Source organism: Carassius auratus, chromosome 20, assembly GCF_003368295.1.
Source record: "Carassius auratus strain Wakin chromosome 20, ASM336829v1, whole genome shotgun sequence".
Taxonomy (NCBI): domain Eukaryota; kingdom Metazoa; phylum Chordata; class Actinopteri; order Cypriniformes; family Cyprinidae; genus Carassius; species Carassius auratus.
The window spans coordinates 4,072,920-4,090,019 of NC_039262.1; the positions used below are offsets into that span (position 1 = coordinate 4,072,920).

A 17,100-nucleotide genomic window follows, 5' to 3' on the forward strand; every position below is an offset into this window, starting at 1 on the left:
AAATCCCATTTCAGAAATGGACTTTCATAACCAAAAATCTTTATTCACTTATCTTCATAAAAAGTATATATATTAAAGCATACCTGATGGACAACAGAACAGGTTAAAACTATTTGCCATGAAATAAACCAACAGACAACTGAAACAAGCAGGAAATCACAGGTTTAATTTTTAATTGTACAAGCATTGTGCTCCTAAATAAATCACACAACTCAAGCTGCTCCAGCAGAAATGACTGTACAGAAGAGCTAATTAGCACATAATTGTCTAGATGAGAAGCATGAACTAAAATGAAAAATAAACGTAATTAAACTTAATTAAATTTTTATTAATGAGCTACTTAAAACAATGTTTATTCATTAGTGGTGTTTACTAAGTCTAGAATTAATTTGACTATTGATCATGTGTGGAGTCCGTGATTCAAACAAACCCACTCAAGCAACAGTTAAAAACCATCCAGAACATATATTAACTTTATGAGATAAAATAAAATGTTAACTGAAATTAAATAAATTATTTTTTTTTTATATTTTATTTTTTACATTTCAATTATTTAGCCAAGGCAACACATTACATTTTATTTTAACTTTAAATAATTGTAAAAAGAAAAAAATATTTTTTAACCACTCCGACTCCCTCGTCTGAAAACAACTAAATTTGCACGTGTCAGTGTTTATGAATAGATAAAATGAAACGTGACAAATTTAATCTTGACAATCTATGTATCATTATAAAGATCTAAGCCTCAAGCATCGACGACAGATCGCTGTTTTTCAATGGAAAGCATATAAAGACTGTATTTGCTACATTTGTGTAAGCAGTACACATACAAACATGAACATTAGAAACGCTGTACATACCAGATCCGTCGTAATAACGAGTCATAAACACAACCAAAGCTGTAAATCCCGGTTTAGTTAGAAAAGTAAGGGTCCACTGAACGATATCTCATGAATCACGTTTAGTCCAACGGAAAAAAGAATGAATAGGCGGAAGATAGTTTATTTGAATTTGGCGCTCTCTCGTGACGCGCTCTGATGCTGTGTTCACACCAAACGCGAATAGAGCGTCAAATTCGCGTCTACCGCGCCTAGTTTGCCGCTTGACCATTTTGAGATCTTTCGCTTCATTCGCGCGAGTAATTCGCTTGATTCGCGCGTGAAATTAACTTCACAACAGACGCGAATTCGCGTCATGGGGGGGCTTCTGCCAGCTGAGTCCACGGAGCATTTTCAACCGCCATTTTTATTCGGATGATTTTCAAAATATTACTGTTATTGTGTCATGAAATGTAGTTTTAAAAGTATTTCAGGCGAGAATGTAGTTGTGTTAAACTCAAATATGCGGTTTATTTATAATGAAAGCGTCTATTTAAAAAATGTGTTTCGCCGATCTCTGAGATGAGCTCCATGCGATCAGCGGGAGCTCCGTCATCATGTATCCGCCGAGAGTAGCCTTTCCTCGGCTAGATCTTCTGACATTTGCCGCTGGCTCTGATGTCTCTTTAGTGGTTCAAGATAAAATATAATTCGTTTGGGGTAAAATGAAACGTTTCTTATCTTTGGCCTTTATTCAATTTATCTATTAATATATTTTATATATATACATAGGTCCTTTTTATTCCGGTCTCTATAGAAATATGAACTTTTGTCATATAGCTCCGGTTGACTCCTCACTGACAACATCAGTCGTTCCTCCTTGTTGAATGAGTGGAGAAGGGTATTCCTGGCTGCACAACCCGAGGCTGCAGGAACATACTGTTGAATGAGTGACTCCTAGCAGGCTCCTGATTGGTTAACGCGGCGCGAATTGACGCCAAAGTTCAAATTTTTCAACTCGGGCGGCAGACGCGAATTCGCGTCAAACGCTAAATGCACAAAAAGCACCATTCGCGCTTAACGCGCGTTTCGCGCGAAGCGCTCTATTCGCGCGTCAATTCGCGTCATTCGCGCGAACTAGACGCGCGAATGAGGCGAATTCGCGTCTTCCGCGCCGCGCTTAACGCCCCATTCGCGCCGCGAGACCTCCAGACGCGCGTAAACGCGCCTTTGCATTGACTTAACATTGAAATCATTCGCGCCAGACGCTCTATTCGCGTTTGGTGTGAACACAGCATGACGCACCTGTCAGCTGATGGAGGCGGAACTTATAGCGATCACCTTTTCTTTGTTTGTTTTATTTTAAAACAGTTTTTATATATGTGAGAGTGTGTTTTATGTTGAATGTGAATGTATCTGCATGATTGCCATCTGTTTGAGTGCAAATCAGCCCAAATCAGCTCGCTATTACCGTATGATCACGGCTATCAAAGTGAACGTTTCTATATGAATAGAGAGAGTCGATTATTTACTTAGGCACATTTGTGTTATTACCATCTGTATAAGTGGACATCAGCACTTATATGCATCGTAATTCATTGTTAATGCTGCATTTCTAGCAATCTCAAGATTTTCTGTAATTGGCAAACAAAGTTAAATTATTTATTTTTTTTACTCAAATTATTCTTGTATTTTTCTAGTGCTCAAATAAATCACTTCTATGATAACTAAGTTTCTGTCTAGTGTTTTATAATTGAAAAAAATATGCCGTGGTGTGTTTACTGACTAAATAGTTTGTGGAAGCCTTCAATCCTATTAGGAAATATATTTTCTTATATTTGGGGGGTGGGGGGTCTAGACATAGTCTCAGAAAAAAATATTTGCAGGAGTCTCATTTTTCATGATATCTTATTCAGATTTGAAATATAAACTCGCAAGACATGTGGCTTTCAACCCATTACTTTTCTAGATCGCTCCAGGACTCATTTCATATATTTTTATAGCAAATAAAAAAAGATTTAAGTGTGGTAAAAAAAAATTCAAGGCACTTCAATGTCTATAACTTTTAATGTTTTTGAGCATTATCAAATCTGGTTGATAAAAAGTAAAGCCAAAAGGGTCTTATTTCCAAAGACACCAAAATTATGTTTGTAACACACTGAAGTATAGGACACTGTTACAATTATAAGTTAGGTAGAGCACTTAAGCTGTGAGTCCCATAATGGGGGGTGCTGGCTAACAGTTACTAAATTAACTAAAATCACGATTACTAAATAGTAAATAGCCTGAAACTCAACTAAAGTAACATCTTAAAGTTAATGTACTACCCAAGCTCAATGCAATAAAAAGTCCTATGAAAATTTCATTTCTTGAAAGTTTCATATTTTCCCAGGATACACAGTGTTGGCGGGTTACTCATGTTCTTTTTTATGACTGTTTTCTGACTAATGCATTTGCTCATTTCACTTTTTTAGGATTTGTTATATTGGCTTGACAACATATCCATAAAACCTCTCATGAAAAATCCTAAGTGAATTTCATCTTGTCGTTTGTAGCTACATCCGCTAAACTCAGAACAGACTTCATGAATGCTTTATTTTTCTGATCTGACTGATCTGACTCAAACTCTTTCCTTATAATATCGACCTCATCCAATATATTCAAAGCACACAAGTCCTCTAAAACATTCAAACATCAAGGCCAAGGTTTCTTTTTTAAACTCATGACAAACTAATCTAACTATTTTTGTGTCAGCTTGAGAGGCCGAGGTGTTTTCATTTATTCAACAGAAGTACAGACTGTTATTTATGTCTGTTGTTTTTCTTTGGTTTGGCAACAAACCTCAGTGCTCATGAGCAATATGTAGGGAATACTGGAGACGCAGAAGAAGATTGTTCAGCACAGCAAAGCAGAAACCCACCTAAAGAATAAAGTGAAAGATATTGACATGATAAGATTAAAGACTGCGGATGGGCGCTGGAAAAAACTACATTTATTGTCCTGAGGGGGAACAATGCTCATCATTAAATAAATGAACAACATTGCATGCCCTATACAAATCAATGCACTCACTGTGCGGCTGATATAAGAATTCATATCATTTTTATTGATCGCTATGTGTTTGTTTTTCATTATGCTTGCTCTTTAAGTTCAATCAGTTGAACAGTATTTATTTTAATATATATATAAACCAGCAATAACCAATGAAATTGTACTCAAATATACATAGATATGTTTAAATAAATATATATAAATAAATAAAAATGAAAATATATAAACACACATATGTGTGTGTGTGTGTGTGTGTGTGTGTGTGTGTACAGTATATATACACACACACAAAGAAACATAAATAAATAAAATGTAAAATAATTAATGAAACTTTCACACAAAAGTTCATTCAGAAATATATGAACATATATAAAACATACACACATAAACAACTGAAATAATCAACAATATATAGAGAGAGTACTATAAATATATATATATATATATATATATATATATATATATATATATATATATATATATATATATATATATATATATATATATATATATATATATATATATATATATATATATATTTTTTTTTTTTTTTTTTTTTTTTTGGAGATGCACTTAAAAAATATTTTCATCACTAAAGTTTATTGACTAACTTTTACTCTTCATAACATTTTATAACAGAGAAGCAGAATAAACTGGATGTTTATTAATTGATTACTAATCTAAGACATGACGTTTGTGAGTGTTTGATGTTCTTCTACACGTTATTCTCTGAATCACGAAATATATACTGTACGTGCCACCAGGAAATGAATGTTTTCCCCAAATGATTGGCGTTACATTTATCAGGCCTGAAATGTATCGAGTGAAATGTGATTGGTTGCTTCAGATGTCAGTCACAGTACCTTCCAGTATAAGTGGGCGGGGCTTGACCAGAAAGAGCTGCAGACTGAACTACATCAAAAGAAAAACAAACATAAACTGTCTCTATTCTCTTGTCTATGTCATACAGCTTGTGATGGAAGTTTTTATGGTGGCGCCTCTCATGTTTCTGTCCCTCTAGGATGAATCGCTCTTGTTGTATCATGCCTCATTTATAAGTCACTTTGGATAAAAGCAGCCACTAAATGAATAAATGTAAATGTTAATCCATTTAGCATTCTGATTTAGCGTCATGTTAATACACGTTTGATTAAGCACTCATATCTTTCTTTTGCCTGTAGTCATTTTTTTTTTAAGTTGCTTTTTCAAGGATTATTTATGCTATTAATTATGTTAAATCCCCAAACTCTTTCCATAATGGGCAATGAGATGTTTACAGTACAATTGCTTTAAAGGAAATGTAAGTGGTGTTTTGGGGCACAACTCCTGCATGTTTTGTTCATAGTGATAGTCACAAACTTTAAAGCCCAAAGTAAAAAGTTATAATAGGCTATAAACTAAATATGCTGTGGTTACATGCATTCAATGTCATCAGTAAGCTTCCAAAAACTCTAAATTTGTTAAAAATTAATAATTTAATAAATAAAAAATCTATGAAAGATTGAGTTTGCAAGAGCGCAATTATAAACACTTTAGGAATTTAACTTAAAATATTGCATAAAACATTTCAAAAAGAACAGAATCACCTGAGAAACTGGCGCAAAGTATCAGTGATAAAATGTTGCTGCAACCAAGCCTGAGGCTCTTTTCGTCCTACAGAATAAATGACTTGCACCAGAATGCAATAACAAATGCTGGATGCTGATATTAGATGATTATTTCCATCATATTTTATGCATGTATTCTTAAAGACATTACAAAATAATTCCTCAGCTGACATAAATGAGTGCATAAGCTTTTTATGTGCATTTTTAGAATTTATGAACATTTTGGCATTTCCATCCAATGTTTTTTTATGCATTAAAATAGGTGGATGAAAGCGTATGTAATAAGGCTGTGAAAGAGACTATTACATGCATTTTCTGTTCAGTCTGTTGATGTTTAATGTCCTCGACATCCTCTGCAGTCCCATTAAGCAATGTTGTTACCAACCTCTTTTATCAAAACAAGTAAAAGCTTTAATAAAATCAAAAGCGGGTATTTTATGTTGTAGAATAAAACGTGAAAACATCTTGAGCTTATGCAAACCACAGATCTTATTTCAGGCATTTAACTAAAAACCCTTTGACTTAGCAATGATAGAACCAGAAGTACTAAGATACAAACTCATTTACAAGTTTTGGCCTACAAAAACCAATCATCCAGGCACTCATCCAAGTGACTGAATAAGAATAAGCCATGAATAATTACACAGGACTAAAAGAGAGCACCAACATTTTCATGACATTGCTAATGCCTTTGAATTAATATACATTTAAAATGATTTGTACTGGGGGAGTAAAACAACTGGGCCTCGGGTCAACAGCTGGCACGGTTGACTTAAGAAAAATCACAAGTCATATATTGAGATGAGAGCAAACAGACACACTAGCTCTAAACGCAAAGCTAAAACGTCCTCACGGGCCACAGGAAAGAGTTTTCCATTGAATATTTAACACTTCAGAAATGTCTTTTCACTTCGTGATGCTGTAATGCTCCAGAAAGTCCATATTAGTGTGTTTGCTTAAAACAGACATCTTGCATGTCATGCAGACCGTGTTCTGTCAGCATGAAAAGTCAAAGAAAGCCTTTACAGTCTGCTATGTCTACAGAAGTGCCAGCATAGCATCTGGAAGCCATGTTCATGTAATGGAGACTGCATAGTGTACTTCCTTGACAAACCGTTTGTATTCAGTAAGCTGCTGAGACACAGCCGCACGCTGTGGACTTCATTAGTGTTGAATATGGTGGCGACAACTGCAGTGATGTCTAAACATTGGCATCCGTGCCAGATGATTCACTAAACTACTACTCTGACTGCTAGATGCTTTATTATGGACATCAAATCTGGTCCACATTGCAGTTTATTTCAGCCAAAAATGGCCATTTGGAAAGCAAGAAACTGTCTATGGATGTCTAAAGCAACTAAACACTCCTATATCTGAGAGCAAAGTGGACTATACAGTAGTGATTCATAGATATGCATATATGTATTAAACAAGCGGACACAATAAAACCAAATCATATCAACTTAATAGAGACCTTAGACTCAAATGCGTAACTGTGATCTCGAGGCATAGATATTTTATATTGGGGCATGTTGTCACATATTTCCTTGCATTTGCTCTTTTATGAGTTTTAGCTTTTAACCTTTGATTAGAGATATGATGTTGAACATTATGGTTTCTTGTTAATTCATCTGTATAACTACATAGATATTCAGAGAGAGAGAGCGCGAGAGAGCGAGAGATCCTTTAAACACAGATGTTTTTGAAAAATGTGTTCTGTTACTTTGGATATTCAGTGTAAATAAAAATCACTTATACTGAAACCAAAGACCTGTCATATTTTGTTTAATCAGTCTGCCAAAACAAACAATCAAATTATAACAACCAGATCTCATGGCAATTCGTACATTTTTCACGAGGTGGCTTATTCGTACGAGTTCGTACGACCACACTCGTGCAAATTCATACGATTTTTGTGCCAAATCGTACGTATTTTAGGAGTTGCACAATTCGTATGAATTTGTACGAATGACCTACACCTAGCCCCGCCCCTAAACCTAACGTCACTGGGGTTTAGACAAATCATGTAAAATCAGTAAAATCATAAAATCAGAGTGAGATCGTACAAATTCGTACGAATAAGCCACCTCGTGAGATAGCGTTGAATTATAATCGTGTTTTTGCATACATCTAAAATAGTTTTTATCAACTTTTGAGCAACACAGCACTATCACGTACATATTATAATAAAATCTTACCTTAAAAGTGAACAAGCAGGTGCACAAGCTAATAAAATGAAAAATATACAAGATAACTACAAGATTAACATCAGACATACAGACCTTAACATCAACTGAATATCTATAATACTCTTTTAATGTTCAATGCTCATATTTTCAATGCTCGTCTTTTGCGTGACGCCATGAGAAAAGCATTTGTAAAGAAAAGGTGCGCTCTGAAAACATGTTTAAAATATTATGACATTATTTTTAGATCCCCTGTTACTAATTAATGTCACACTTTATATTACACTGAATGTGTAATATATAAAAAAGGTGCGCTCTGAACTTAAATACTAAATCATAGGCCTACTACAAAAATATATTAAAAGTTTTTACGCAGAATTCTGTTTTTGTCTCTCTTTATCTCGCAAGTAGCCTATCTTAGCATTTCAGTGTTATTTCAGAATTGTGAATGTAAAAGAGTCGCGATATTAATATTAAAAAGTCTGAATTACCTTTTTATTTACTTAATTTATAAGTGGCAGAAACAAGCTTCCATAAAAATAATATATATACTGTAAGTGGCCTAATCACAGCAACAGTAATACAGCAGTACATCATTGTACATTGCTGGGATCAGCTATTTCAATCTTTGATGCTCTTTTTGTCAAAATTTTACCATGACTTCCTTAAGGAAAAGCGAAGTCAATGTAAACTACAGTTCTTATTTTCATTCTTTCACTTAAAAAGCAATCAACCACACGTTTCTCACACCAGAATGTATTTTGCACCTGTGGGCTCCATGTATTTTCATGACCTCGCTCAGCGTTTCACACACTGGTTGGCCCCGTTATCTCTAATATTCAGTTCTGCTCATGAATATCTTGTTTACTTGATACCAAGTGTCTCCAATATAAAACTCCTGGATATCTTCCAAATGTTTTGATGCCGTGAACCCGGCAAACTTTGGCGAATGCCGCCGGTTCTTCTTCAGAAGCTTGAACATGATTTAGTTTACTGATGGACTGATAAAAACCTGTGCTGTGCATTTTCAAATTAACAGGCACTGGTGACTTTAACCAGCTCTTGCTGTTTGTCTTGTGATGTGGAAAGACATCACTGTTTGTTAGTGAGCAAATGATCACTGTTATTTTGATTTGTTTCTAGATTGTCTTTAGTAAAACACTCCGGATAAAAGCATTCTGCTAAATGACTACTTTACTCTTAGTTTCAATTCTGCATGACACATTTAAAATGAATGATCACTGACTGCTCCTATAAGACTTTATGAACAAAAGAAGTTTCTAAAAAATTTAACTAATTCGGTTTAATCAGGATATTTTAGTCTCTCAGAGCAACAGATCCAGCAATTAATCAGAGTTTGAGTCATTTTGCAATACTTTATATAGAAAAGAACGCAGTGCATTTTTAAATTACATGTCTTTATGAATATTGCAGAATTCTTCATTATGCATTAGGGCCTTGAAAGAGGATGCATTTCATAATTCATTGTTTTAATTCAGGCAGCGATGAAGATATGGGATTTTGTCAGTGAAACAGCTCTTGTCTGAGAACAGCTGTGCTCAATATAATATTGTCTTCACTGTGAGGGAAGTTACATCGAAGGGACATGAAGTTTTCACGCAGCCGAGTTTGAACAGTTGGAACATTCGTCTGGTTCGCTGTCAGTTGATTTGGTTCATCCATCTTTAAAGGCTTTGGCAAAAAAAAAAAAAACATTGTCACAGATGTTTCTCTTAAAATTCCTTTGGGGAAATAAAACTAGACACAAATGAGTCAGTTACTGAAATACAGTTAGTTTAGAAAGATATAAAATGAATATGCAAAGAAGCATATTGTTTGATCAGAAATATTTGAGTTTATATTGAGATCAATGACTTTTAATTAAAGGCTTTGGTTCATTGAAAAATATGTAGCAATATCTTCATCATCGATTTTTTTTGTCCTGGATACAATAATGGCTAGTTATGCTAGTTATGTCTTTTAAGGAATTTTTTTTTTTTTTTTTTAGCATAGGTTTTGTATTTGTGTTTGATCATATGCCTCATTGATTGAGTTTTTGAGTGTACAATATCTTGCCAAATTGTTGAAAACTTGTGCGAATTGAAAGAAAACAAGTTGACAAAAATATTAAATCCAAGATTTTGTGATTTTTACAAGAAATTTAGAAAAGGAATACCAAATTGGGAGAATGATTTTCAGCACAGTACTTGTTCTCACAAATAAAGTGTTTTATTGTACATTTGCAAATGAAACATTTTACTGTAAAACTGTACGTTTAAACATCTAAATGTCTTGTAAATTTGTATTGTAAATGACTGGATGCATACTAATGTCATTTGGTTTTGCATGTAATTATTTGGGAAATAAATAATTTGAAAAAAAAAAGATACATTAATTTTTCTCCAGAATAGCAAAGCTAAAACAATCTATATTTTCTTATTTAAGTAGCATGTTCATGTTTTAGGCTGGATCAGAGGGAAGTATCTAATCTATCATTCTGTAGACTATTACATTGATTTAAATCTGCCCCCGTTCTGAGCTGACAGGCATAGAAATGAGATCTATGTCTGCTATCTGTGTACTCTGCCAAATGCTAATAAGATTGTGTTGGACATGACAGAGAAAGAGAGAGAGCTTAAATCATCTCTTGATGGTCACCATTAAAAACACACTCAAATTACCTTCCAGTTAAATTTTTGTTGTTTTTCTTCCATTTTTCAGATTGATACTATAATTTGGGATGAGAGAGCAAATGATCTTGAGCTGTGTTTTGTATCAAGTTTTCATTATTTGTGCTTAATTTTAGTGAAATGTCAGCGCAGTGTGTTGATTAGCACTCCTGCGACCTCGGCTATCAGACAAACGCCAGCGGCTCAGTTTGTGAATATTAAACAGGTCGGTCTAAATAGATCTCCAAACACTGTCCCACAGTCTCTCAGCTTGAATTATTAACGATGGAAGTTTACAGACCTGCATAAATCCATCAAATGCATGATTAGAAATGTCATCATTCTTTGCCAGACAGACCATTGGTAAAACAGCCTTTAAAAAGAACATATTTTTCTTAAAGTGAAAGCAAAAGGGGGAAAAAAAAACCTTTATGTGTTACTTTGTTGCCTTGTGAATCACTACAAGAGTGTGTTCCTTAGATATTTCTTTCAACAGTAATCAAATCTCACCTTTTCCTTCAACCATCTTTCAAGCTCAATGATCCAGTAGAAAAGAAAATGTGATCCCCTAATAGCTCAATTGTTTCTCCTTGACAGAAATTAGATTAAATTAGGAGCAAATGTAAATTGAGAGTAATTGTTTTTCGCTGAACTCTGCAGGTCCTCAGGAAAAATACCAAAGTAATTTCCTTCAACTACGTCTCAAACCATGTTCACTTCGCGTTTGCAATCACATATCAGATTTTGATGTTAACACAACACTTCTAATCCAATTCGTCCCAGATCAAATGATCTGAACTGCAACGCACATTCATTTTATTCCTACACTTACTGTGTGAATCTATTTCACATTTTTCTAAGGAATTTTATGAGAAACATCAGAGACAAAGTTGATACTTGAAGGAAACCCAGTCATGTCTGGTCTGTGATGAAAAGGCAGTTTTGAGCAATAAAATATTATCTGTGATTAAATAAAGATCAAAGACATTTCATGGACATTTCATTAAAAAAACACATGCACTTATGACATGTTAAATAAAAGTCCAAATTATAAAATCTGTATCATTCTAACATCAAAAACTAAAAAAGGTTTGAGTGGATCCTCAAAGCCCCTTTGAGCTTTTTCTCTCACAGTTCTCACTGCAAAAATGTATTATTTAATTTTGTGTCTTTTAAGAGCCACACAGATGAGAAATCAAAAATGACTTGTATTACAGTGTATGATGTAGCTGTCCATCAGTGTAAACAATGTGCAAAGTAATTAAACCAAAAAGTACACGATTTATAAAGTTATTGGCTTCTAAAGTAAGGAGTCGACTCTGAATCGCTGAAACGAGTCATTATAGATTTCAAATCTTTTGCCCATCTCTATGTACGTCACTAGGAACACTTTGCATAATAATCTCCGCCTACCGTCTTGGGAGAAACGAAACTCTGACCTGCCCCCCCCAGTGTGTTTTTAATTGTAAAGGCAAGTTTGTTTTATTTTCACTGCCAAAGAATGAAGAATACACACACAGAAGAAAAAGCAGCGAGACTGTTCTAGTTTTTTTATTTTACGGTTTGTTTCGCGATGAGAGGAATAAGACCTAATTCACCCCAAACAGATGCTAACGCATAGTTTACCTTGGAGGTGTGTGCGGAAAAACCAATCAAACCTGACTATGTTAGTTGACCAATCAGAATACAGTATGCTACCGAAAGGTGGGGTTTAAGGAAACTGAATCTTTTGAACAGCTTTGCGCGAACCGTTTGGGGATCTCTGAGAATTGAGGTAATTTTAAAATGATATTTTGACAAAATGACAATGTTTTTTAAACCTGATGTACAGGACTTATAAACAGTGATAGGAAGCTTAGAATTTTCATTTTACTGGCTCTTTAAGTTATATTTGGTTAAAAAACAAAAAGACAAAAATATCAGAATAAAGTAAACATCTTATCAGCATATCTATCAGTATTTGTATACAGGATCTTTTTTTTCTTCTCATTTTAAGCCATAATGTCTTCAGAGACTAGACTTTACCAGAAACAAGACATTTTCCTTCTAAAGTACCCTGATTTAAAAATGTAGAGAAATTTGTAATGGTAAACAAGACCAAAAAAGAAGAATAAATCATTTTTGAATTGCTTGGCTTCCACTTGAATTGCTTGGCTGTCTTGGTTTTGTGAGTCTCCCTTGTATTATTAAAAAGTGCAAATGAATAAGTGGCTATGTAACAGTGTATTTCCCCAATGTTGTTATCACATGTCTTTAAATGATGCTGACACATTGGCAGGACTGAATATGCTGTTCCGAGCGATGAGCCGTGATTTATTATCCACATTGTGCTGACAGCTCCTTTTCTTTCCTCTGTTTCCAGGTTGTGTCAGAATAGCAGGCGAGGATGAAACTAAAGCCCAGTAAAAGAGATTCCCTCTGGGGGAGCCATAGACAGATGTGGAGCCCCTGGAGCCACTGACCTCATGTCCGGATGATCTATGGATGAAGACCACCAGCCCTCAAGAGTCAATCTTCCACTGCTGAGCAATTCCACATTGGCAGATGCAAACAAATGTTGCTCGGTAATTGCTGAGTATCAATGGTCTGAACATTCAGTTCCTATGCTTGATTTTCTCAGTTAGCTTCCTGTTACAAGAAAAACAACCTACCACAACAATACTTAGCTTAGAGAACTCTGACCCACAATCCAGCAAATGCATGCAAAGTTTCCGGGAAAGCCCATGTATACACACATTACCTTCCAATCGCATGACCGTGGAAGAGGAAAGTTATACCGTCTCATCAAGAATGCTGAGGTCGGGCAGGCGTGCGGTCTAACAGGATCAATACAACGCTGATTTATGAGCAAATTTCTCTTCCATTTAGTGTGGTGGGGAAGAATCATCTGCCAAGACCAGCATTGTGAAACCAAGTTCCTTTGGTCCTATAAGAGTTGATTTCCATTGCAAAGTAACCCTGCTCTAGACCTTTTTGGCTCTCTGTATCATTTAAGAAGACTCTTGCAATGCAGTGTGAATTAAACTGTCAGTCGGAAGCAATTGGCTTTTTAAAAGAATAAGATCTTTTTACTCTGTTCCTGCTTCGTTTATGACATATTGGATATGCAAATGCCTTCAAAATGCACAGAATTGGGTTGAAAAAGCAGCACCTCCAACCAGCCAAGCTTGATCCCGCTGATTTATAGCCCAAGTCGGACCAAGAACAAGGTTTTCACAGTTCGCTATGGTTTTTCAAAAGTTGCTTTCCATTGACACCTAATCCTGATCTGGATCTTTTTTGAAACTTTGTATCATTTTACGCTATTTCTTCAGATTTACAATCAGTTCAACCCTCGCAAAGCAGTAAATCAACTGTCAGTTGGAAACAACTGCTTTTTTAGTAAAATAAGTTATTTTTACTTTATTCCTGCATCAGGTTTACAAACCATTGGAAATGTTAATACCTTCAAAGTTAGCAGAACTGGGTTGAAATGGCAGCCACTCCAACCAGCACATTAAAGCTTGACCCTGTTGATTAATGGGCAGATTTCTCTTTCATTTAGTGCATCAGTGAAGAACTATCTTCCAAGACCAAGACTGTGAAACAGGTCCCTTTGGTTTTCAAGAGTGGTATTTTTATTGAAAAAGTTTGGTCTGGACTTTTTTTTGAAACTTTGTAAAATTTAGAACTGTTCCTTCAGATTTACAATCAATCAGAGAAGAATCATTTGCAGAGACCAAGATCGTGAAACAGCTCTCTTCAGTCTTCAACAGTTGCATTTCCTTTTCAAAGAAGACCTAGTGTATATATATATACTTTTTTGGCCCTCTGTACCATTTAACGCTTATCCTTCAGATTTCCAATCAATACAACCCTAGCAAAGCAGTGTGAATCAAACTGTCAACTGGGAGCAATTAGCTTTTTAGTAGAGTAATTTCTTTTTACTTTGTTCCTGGGTCAAGTTTACAAAATACTGGAAATGCAAATGCCTTCAAAGGGTTGAAAAACAACCGCTCCAACCAGTCCTACAAAGCTCGACCTGCAACTTCAAGAGTCCTTCAAACCCAAGTGCAACAGAGTGGACAACATTGCTGTGAGTGAGTGCATGCGGTGGTGGCCCTCAGCATGGTGTTGCCACCACCGGACAAGCGGCATGTGTGTCTTACCACCATTGTCATCATGACCAGCATGGCCTTCATGGACGCCTACCTGGTGGAGCAGAATCAGGGACCACGAAAGATCGGCGTCTGCATCATTGTACTTGTTGGGGACATCTGCTTTCTTATCGTCCTTCGCTATGTGGCAGTTTGGGTTGGAGCAGAAGTGCGGACGGCTCGACGAGGATACGCCATGATCCTTTGGTTCCTCTATATCTTTGTGCTGGAGATCAAACTTTACTTTGTCTTCCAGAACTGTAAAGCTGATCGCAAGAGTCTGGAGACTGTCGCCCGGAAGGCTTTGACTTTATTGTTATCTATTTGTGTGCCAGGCCTCTATCTAGTTCTGGTGGCTCTGGACAGCATGGAATATGTCCGTACCTTTCGGAGGAAAGAAGACATGAGGGGTCGGCTTTTCTGGGTGGCTCTGGATTTGCTGGACCTGCTGGATATGCAGGCAAATCTTTGGGAGCCACAGCGGACTGGTTTGCCCATTTGGGCGGAAGGTTTGATGTTCTTCTACTGCTACATTTTGCTTCTGATTCTTCCCTGTGTGTCCCTGAGCGAGATCAGCGTGCAAGGTGACCACGTGTCGCCCCAGAAGATGATGCTCTATCCTCTTCTCAGTCTGGTCACCATTAACATCGTCACCATCCTCATACGTGGCGTCAACATGGTGGTCTTCCAGGACAGCCGGGTTTCCACCATCTTCGTTGGCAAGAATGTGGTGGCCATCGCGACCAAGGCATGCACCTTTCTCGAGTACCGGAAACAGTCGCATGAATTCCCAAATCGAGAGAACACAACCGGAATTCCCATGGAAGTCCAGCAGAACTCGGTGGGACATGGACAAGCTCTTCCTAATGCCACAAGCCTTCCACATGAACCCACTTCAGCACGGGAGATGATGGATACATGACCAAGGAACCAAAATGAAGGATCTTGTTTGACTTGGAGCCAACAATAAGCATTCAAACCACCAGATAAGAACTGATTAACTGTTTTGGGGTCCAGCATCATGAAGTGCTGCATCCTGTTGTGAACTGAAGTAAATCAAGCAAATATGAGCTGTTGTAAAAAATAAAATAAATAAAAACAATGTTTTATAATTCGTTCACCACAGTTGGACGAACAACCACAATGAACAACCAAGCTGTTTTCTTTCTGTACAGTAGCAAACGGACTGTGGTGCAAAATACTTGTTTGAGAGACCAAACTGTTTCCATCCACTTTTTTTGTGTGTGTGACTTCCTGTTGCTGAGGTGCATCAGATATTTTCCTCTCTTGCAAGTAATGAATGCGGGAATGGAAAAAGTGTGCAATGAATTTATCAATAAGGGAGCTAGTTAGGTCAGGTTGATGTTTAGACCAAATGTTGGGGAGTAGTCCTACATGCCTGCAGTATGTGTTTGCACTTGTGTATTATGATGTGTTGACATTTAAAGAAATGAGAATGAGAGGAAAAAGAAAGAAATTTGTGTGCGATGACCTTTATGGAATTGTTTAGGAAAAAGTCAGTGAATGCACTACCACTTGGTTGGTATATTGATTATTATTGCTATCATTGTTATTATAATTATTATATATACCACTTGTGTATTTGCTTTTTTACACTTTTGTTTGAGGATTCAGTGGTATTTAATAATAAAAAATAAAAAAGGGTTTTGTCATCTGGTTTTTATGCTAACAGAATTGCTAGTCCAGGGTTGGACAAGTCTGCATTCCCATGGAATTTTCCCCCTGCGAGTTAATGGTTTGACATTCCGCATAAATTATATTTGAATTTAAATATTTTATATTCTACAAATGATAAAATTGTGGTGGACAGCCACAGGTAAGGAGCCTTTGAGCTGTCTGTATAATCACTACAATATATTGTTTTTCAATTTGCATAACAATGACTGTGAAATATGTATTTTAGGTATGGCAATTGCACATTTCGAGTTCTGATCGAGTTTGTGTATGGTCACTGGGCTATTTCTGATTGGTCAAAGGCCCAGTTTTGTTACGCAGACCTGGCAACCCCTGTGCTGTCCGATCACCCCACACATTTTCTCCACATGAACAGAAGATCACAGCGTTTCCATCTCAGCCCCTGTTTAAATCAGTTCTTCTAATGTTTGAGTAAACACACCGTGTCTGCGGAAGCAGATGGAGGGGTAAATGGCATCTGGGAAAATGAAATAAATTACGCGTGACCCCCATCAGCAGGGACTCACCTTTCTAAAGCCACACAGCGTGAAACTGATTCCAAAAAAACTCTAAGGCCTGGACACTGTGGAATTAAACAGCCTTCCCTCTCTACACGGTGCGAATGCGAAAACCATTTACCCTCCTCGTCTGATTTATTCAGCACATGTAGCAACCTGATGTATTCTATTTCAGCAACATTCATTTATTGCCACCTGCATATGGTGGGCGGTCTCGGTGGATGTTGACTCACTCCGCTGCGTATTGTGTTTTTTGAGAATTCGTCTACTTTAGTGTCCACCCACCATCAGACAGCTTGAGTTTCTCTCTACGGTACAATGGTTCAAATGGCAACATAACATTTACTTTAATATTGTTTAGAAAAAACACAACACTGATTGCATGTTTTTTTCCGAATCGTACCAGAGAGAAATATTCAT

General features: G+C 36.3%; 1 protein-coding gene across 1 annotated transcript in view; it reads left to right on the forward strand.

Annotated features, from left to right (window-relative positions):
- The window catches only part of tmem121ab (transmembrane protein 121Ab), a 39,041-nt gene extending 22,917 nt beyond the window's left edge, over positions 1-16,124 (forward strand). The window contains exon 2 of the mRNA XM_026290515.1: positions 12,694-16,124. Coding sequence (XP_026146300.1) covers positions 14,439-15,389 — 951 coding nt within the window. The 5' untranslated portion in view covers positions 12,694-14,438 and the 3' untranslated portion in view covers positions 15,390-16,124. The remainder of the gene's footprint in view (positions 1-12,693) is intronic.
- The last annotated feature ends 976 nt before the right edge of the window (positions 16,125-17,100 follow it).